The sequence below is a fragment of the Kryptolebias marmoratus genome, linkage group LG1 (genome assembly GCF_001649575.2).
Source record: "Kryptolebias marmoratus isolate JLee-2015 linkage group LG1, ASM164957v2, whole genome shotgun sequence".
NCBI classification, from domain to species: Eukaryota; Metazoa; Chordata; class Actinopteri; order Cyprinodontiformes; family Rivulidae; genus Kryptolebias; species Kryptolebias marmoratus.
The window spans coordinates 2368387-2374964 of NC_051430.1; the positions used below are offsets into that span (position 1 = coordinate 2368387).

At 44.0% G+C, this 6578-nt stretch overlaps 1 protein-coding gene across 1 annotated transcript; it reads left to right on the forward strand.

The window, feature by feature from the left end:
- The first annotated feature begins 532 nt into the window (after positions 1-532).
- Positions 533-5113, forward strand: LOC108229389 (ADP-ribosylation factor-like protein 8A). Its single transcript, XM_017405057.3, has 7 exons — positions 533-922; positions 2534-2614; positions 2816-2889; positions 3171-3264; positions 3431-3498; positions 3612-3682; positions 3856-5113. Exons 1-7 carry the CDS (start codon positions 800-802, stop codon positions 3906-3908), a joined length of 564 nt encoding a protein of 187 aa, XP_017260546.1. The 5' UTR covers positions 533-799; the 3' UTR covers positions 3909-5113.
- The last annotated feature ends 1465 nt before the right edge of the window (positions 5114-6578 follow it).

Here is a 6578-nt window from a genome sequence, read left to right on the forward strand (position 1 = left end):
AGAACAATTTGCAAGCAATCCAGCTTACATCACATCTCAGCTTTAAAAGCTCAACTCCACACTCTCTGTTTCTGAATTGAGAAAGCTCCTCGGATGAGAAGCGAAACGTCTTCAGCTACAGAATAGAAGTCCAGTTGTTTTTGTTTTTTAAATTTTTTTGAATTTACCATGGCCTGGATGACTGAGAATCTACACCAGCAATGGTGTAGGTATATATGTGGCCAGTAGAGGTCAGTGTTTCAGGACAGAGAGGTTTTCCTGATTCTTCCTCTTCTTTCTTCTGATCTCTTCTGTTTTCTTTATCAACCCCACCCAAACCGGAAACGCCACAAATAATATATTTACTGAGCATTTTAAAACCCGAAAACAAGAAAACAGGCGATTAAAATCAAAGTTAAATAATATGTTAGTCTTATATATATGGTGTTATAAAAATCTAAATGTTTTAAAACCATTGTTAAAGGTTTTTTTTCTTGTATGTTTTAACAAAGTTTGTTCGTTTGTAGTTTATTTTGAAAGGCTCCACCGGATGTAGATTGTACCGTTTCCGCCTTGACAGCGCTAGCAGGAAAAAGCGCAGCTAGTAAGCGTCGGAGAAAAGACTGTCAGCGGCCTGAAAGCTTGAAAACACCTACCTAACGGACCTGCTGTGTTCATGCAAAGCTGCCGGTGGCTCTGGTTCTGACCGGTTCCGTCCGTGCTTGTCCCAGTGAGCGTCAGCGGGCAGAAAACCCGGACCGTCGGGGCGTTAGCCACCTAGCCGAGCAGCCGCAGCAGCAGCTAACGTTAGCAGGCAGAGATGATAGCGCTCATCAACAAACTGCTGGACTGGTTCAAGGCTCTGTTCTGGAAGGAGGAGATGGAGCTGACCCTGGTCGGCCTGCAGTACTCCGGGAAAACCACCTTCGTCAACGTGATAGCGGTGAGTTCGGGCTGGAAGCGGGTCCGTCCATTGTTCCCCCGCGGAGTGATGAGGTCAGCTGGACCGAGATGAGTCAGGCAGGTTCGGGTTCTGGTTCTGCAGGCAGACCCGGTGAGACCTGGTTCGTCCCTGCGGACGGACGGGGTTCTAAGGTTTATTCAGAGGTTCGGTATTGGTTATCTGATCATTAGACCGCCTCTACCTGCAGCATCCAGGTGTGTTAACACCCCACCAGGGCGGAAAGACATCAGCAATGACCTCAGAGAACCGACAGCTGCTGCCCATCGATCTGGGAAGGGTCAAAGGTCATTTCCAGACTATAATATTCAGTATTTGACTCATGAAGCATCATTGAGCTGCAGCTGAAAGAGAATTTACAGGTAAAAGGTGTGAAAATCAGTCAATATTTGTACAGAACTAGTTATTTTTAAACTGGTAATTTACATTTTTTGAATTTATAAATTCAAAGGTTTGTGTTTGTTTCCTTCTGTCTGGATTCAAAGGGAAATGTGTGGCTGTGAATACAAACGTCACAAATTACAAACATTTATTTCAGGGTTATCAGGAGAACATCAACACTAAATTATCACTCGTCTACTTTCAACCAACTATCACCAGTTAATATTATGTAGTTTTTGTATTTTATTAGATTATATAAAATTAATAACAGGAGCAGGTTTTGTTCTGTTGATTCTCTGTCCTCCTGGTGCTTTTGAGCTGAACAAACTCGTGAACAACCAGTGGTGTGGATGCGTCCTGTACTCCCTACGCGCCCTGTGTTCCCTGCGTGCCCTGTGCGCCCCGTGTTCTGTTCATGAGTCTGTGACACGGTTTAAAGTTTGTATTCACAGCTGCACCCCTCCCTTCAGACTCATAAAGAAAAACAAACCTGAGCGTCGGGGTAATTAAATCTGGAAATTGTAACTTTTTCAGCTTCAAATGTCTGAAAACGATTTGACTTTTTCCATCAACTGAAGCGCACACCTTTTTACCTGTAAATATGAGTTTTCTGTCTGTTTGTTTACCTGCAGCTGAAGTGACTGAAAAAAGGTCAGATATTAAACCTGCCGCCATGTTTGTTTACCTCCAGACTGCCGCCTCATGTAGGTCAGTCCTGTGACTCGAGCTTCCAGGTGGTTTTCCTGCCGAGTGCTTTGTTTACATTGAGTGCAGACCTGCACTTTCCTCAGGACATGTCAGGTTTGTTGGAGCTAAAAGGTTATTTCCTGTCGAGCTGTGGCCTCAGCTGAAGAGACAGGAACAGATTGTGTCTCTGTGAGACAAAGACTGAAGGTCCAGTTTGTTCTGTGTCCGCAGAACTCTGGTTCTCTGAGTCTGAGTGAGGTCAGAGGTCAGATCTTACCTGAAACCAGGTCAGCACCTGAGTGTCTTCCTCCTGTCCATCACGTCCTCAGGATGAACTCTTTAGATACGATCAGCTAAATCTGGACCAAAGGTTGACAGAGTTGGACATTTGTTGGGTGTAAAATAAAGATTTATTTTTCCAGAATGAGTTCGACTTCAGTGACCCTGCGTGATGAAGGTGTGATGGTGATGATGATGATGAAGGTGTGATGATGATGATGATGAAGGAGTGTTTCTGTGTTTCAGTCGGGTCAGTTCAGTGAAGACATGATTCCTACGGTTGGATTCAACATGAGGAAGATCACTAAAGGCAACGTCACCATCAAGGTGGGCGCTCTCACTCCTTCCTCCTCCTCCTTCCTACTTCCTTCCCCTCCTCCTCCTCCTTCCTTCCCCTCCTCCTCCTCTTCCTCCTTCCTTCCCCTCCTCCTCCTCCTCCTGAAACTCTGAGTTTGCCGTCGTCTCTGAGACGTTTTAATAAACAAACTGAACTTGTCTGAATGGTCCGCTCCTCGTTTGTGTCTTCAGTTGTGGGACATCGGAGGACAGCCTCGCTTCAGGAGCATGTGGGAGCGTTACTGTCGAGGAGTCAGCGCCATCGTGTAAGTCCTGCTGCCGTGGAAACGGGTCGGACTCTCCGGACCGACCCACGAGCTTTGTGTCACAGAAAGGTTTAAATGTTCACATAATTAAAAACAGAAAATCAAAGTATTTTCATTTGTTCCAAAAGATGGGAAAACTGTCAGATTTCTTATGGATTGTTCTCAGTTTTACTGCAGCAGGATGAATGAATCTAAAACCCCAAACACCTGAGAAGCTGTGAGCTCCTCTGAGACGGAGGCCCGGTGGCGTTTTCTGAGTTTTGGGCTGAATGTCTCTGCAGGTACATGGTGGACGCAGCAGATCCAGAGAAGATCGAAGCTTCCAAGAACGAGCTGCACAACCTGCTGGACAAACCGCAGCTGCAGGGAATTCCTGTAAGAACCCGAGCAGAACCAGCACACGCAGTATACCGACCAAACGGGCCTGAAACGGGCCCAACAGAATCTGAAGAAAAGAGTTTTCTAACATCCAACCAGAGCAGCTTTTAGTTTTAATGAAATGATCCAACTTTCTGTTCATTCAGCTGTTTGATCTCCTCAGGTTCTGGTTCTGGGGAACAAGAGGGACCTTCCAGGAGCTCTGGATGAGAAGGAGCTCATAGAGAGGATGTAAGTCTGACTCTCAGGTCTTCCTCAGTTTTAGAGCTGCGGGGTCATGAACGTGTCAGGAACCGAGATAAAAAACATCCTGAGTGTTTCACTTCTTTTATTTTGTTGTTCAGGAACCTGTCGGCCATCCAGGACAGAGAAATCTGCTGCTACTCCATCTCCTGCAAGGAGAAGGACAACATCGGTGCGTCTCACACACACACACACACACACACACACACTTCCTGTAACATACTCATAAAACGGAGCAAACAGTACAAGCCCACAGGTAACAGGTGAGACAAACAGGCTTTCTTCATGACATGAAGTGTGAAACCTGCTCGTCCTCCTGCTGACGTCCTGCTTCTGTCTCCGCAGACATCACCCTCCAGTGGTTGATCCAACACTCCCGGACTAAGAGGAGTTCCTGAGAAAGGACTCGACAGAACCGGCCAAACCCACCGACCCTGAACCCTCCCTTTCCCCTGACCCCCCTCCCATTTGACCCGACTTTACATTAATACCCCCCCCCCCATCCTCCTCCCATCCCTGGAGCTGTGGATGCACCGATGCCTCCGGGGTTACTGTTGGAGTACCACCGGACACTCGGAGCGGGTCCAACGGGTCAGAAACCAAAGCGAAGCCGTTTCTAAACATTTATGAGATTTTACTCCAGGAAATATCTTTAAAGTCAAACCTGGGATGGTTTTTTTTTTAATAAAACTAAATGATTTAATATTTGACGGTTTACCTTTGATCCGAACTGTAATTCTTCTTTAACCCGCTCTTTGAGGTCCGATCCCTGAGGGGGCGGGGCTTATCTGACACCTACACCTGCCTGCATCAACCAGCTGAGCAGATTCATCCCGCAGAATTTACAGCGTCCAGATTCTGGTTCTGAGCAGCTCCGACCCAAATTACTGAGCAGAATCATTAAACCCGAACCCGTCTGTGTCAGCTGGTCGATGGGACTCGAACCGCCGGGTTTTAGCAACCTTTGGGTTCTGGTTCTGTTGGGCTGCAGCAGAACTCCTGGTATCGGTGCATCTCTGATCCACACGATGTGTTTGTCAGCCATGATGATGATGAAACCCCCCCGACTGGTCAGCTGATGACTGCCGTGTGGATCCGTTTTTTCCCACAATGCCCCTCTGCCTTCCCGCCGTTCTTCGTCACCGAACATCTTTCTGTTTCCATCCTGAGAAGCTGATCTGAAACCTGCTCGTCCTCCTCTCTCTGTGTTTCTGCCGCCTCGCCGCCGTTCTCCAGCCCAGCGAGAGAGTCCGATCCCTTTTATTGCACTGTTGATTTTGTTTTTGTAAGATATTAATAATGAGATGATGTTAATAATAATTATTATAATCTTATTGTGACCTAACCCGATGTGTTCAGGCCTGAAGGAGTGGAGGACAAACGTTGGTGGTTCTGTTCATATCTCTGTAATTAGATTTTTATTATTTGTTTTGTATTATTATGATTTTTTTATTGGTTTTATGATTTAATGAGTGTCTAACTGGAATTCAGTGTTTTCTGATTGGACCAGCAGTGTCATGTGATCTCATCTGCATCGTGTCGAACTAAATGAAGCCTTGTAATCACATTAAATTTATAATTTAAAGCCAAATCATCGAAACGATTTTATGCTTTTATCTTCTTCTGCTTTTGTTGCATCAAATATGAGGGAAAAAAACAAAAAACAAGTTATTCCTGTTAAAGCTTTCAGAAGGACTGCATTTAGTTTTATTAACATTAGTCATAAGTTTTAAATTTAATTTTGTTCAATTAAATATTAGTGAATAATTGTTTTAAAATGCAAAAAACAAATCAATCATGAACTGTTTTCTGTTTCATCCCAGCTGTCGGCAAATAAAGTAAAACTGGAAGAACTGAAACTAAAACGGAAGTTTTTTACAGTTTATCAGTTCTAGTTGATCAGATGTAAAGTTTGAACAATTTTTACATTTTAAAACCTAAAAATACTGAAGATAAACAGAAGTAAGATTGGATCTTTTTGTTTGGGGGGGGGCTGATAAACTTCCACCAAAACGTTATGAAATCGCCTCTGACAGAAACGTCTTCAGTTTAATTTGTTGAAACGATCAGTTATTGATCAGTTCTGTGGCTTCCTGTTTACCAGCACTTCACTTCCTGGTTCTGCAGCCAATCACAGCCAACAGGAAGTAGGTTCGGCTGATTCGTCACTGACCCGTGACCGTTTGGACAAGCTGTAAACAGAACTGCAGATTCTGTAGATTTTCACTTTAATCACTTCAAATAACTGCAAATAAACTGACATTTGTCCTACGTTTTAATCATGTCTCAGTTTGGTCTCAGTTTAGTCTCAGTTTGGTGTCAGATTAGTTTCTGCATCATCTCTGAATGTTTTCAGAGTAAATCAGTTTGGCAGATTTTTGAGCTTTGGCTGCTTTAAACGAGAACCTCATGATGCTTTTATTTAGTTAATAAAGTTCTTCTGAACTTTGTTTATAAATCTGCTTTTATTCTGAAGATTGGTTTTGTTTGGACCACAGGAACTTTTTCATAAGTTTATAAGAACATGACATCAGTTTGATGGCTTTTTTAAACAGAATAATTGATTCTAATAAAAAAAAAATCCCAGGTTTTCTCAGTTTTGTCTCTAAATCGTCTCCAGCGGTCTCCTTTTATTTGATAAGAATCATTCCTTCGTTTCAGACTGCAGCGTTCTAAAGTTGACCTCAGGACAGAAGTTCTGCTGGACCCACGGGCAAACGTCCAGAACCTGAGCTGCAGTTCTCCTGCGGAGCCAGCAGGGGGCAGCACACCACGTCTCTTCACTGTGGGTTCAGCTGCTGATTCACTTCAAACTGGGAAGGAGCGCTTTTAATTTTCAAAATAAAAGCCCAGAGTCATTCTTATTTCTCTAGAAGATTACAGGAAAGTCTGGCTGCTTGGAAGGAAAATGTTCTATAAAATGATCTCACAGGTTCTCCAGATGTTCTCAAGGTCTTTTTACAAACATATCTTCTTTTTGATTTCCAGTCAGTCAGTTGGTTCTGAAGTGATCGCGCTGATAACACCTCATCCATCCATCTGTCCATCCATCCATCCATCCATCCATC

What these genes read in the sequence shown, in the direction of transcription:
- LOC108229389 (XM_017405057.3), top strand. Translation starts at nt 800, where the DNA reads ATGATAGCGCTCATCAACAAACTGCTGGACTGGTTCAAGGCTCTGTTC. An exon ending in CGCAGCTGCAGGGAATTCCT is followed by an intron (nt 3,265 to 3,430) that starts GTAAGAACCCGA and finishes TGATCTCCTCAG; the next exon opens with GTTCTGGTTCTGGGGAACAA. An exon ending in AAGGAGCTCATAGAGAGGAT is followed by an intron (nt 3,499 to 3,611) that starts GTAAGTCTGACT and finishes TTTGTTGTTCAG; the next exon opens with GAACCTGTCGGCCATCCAGG.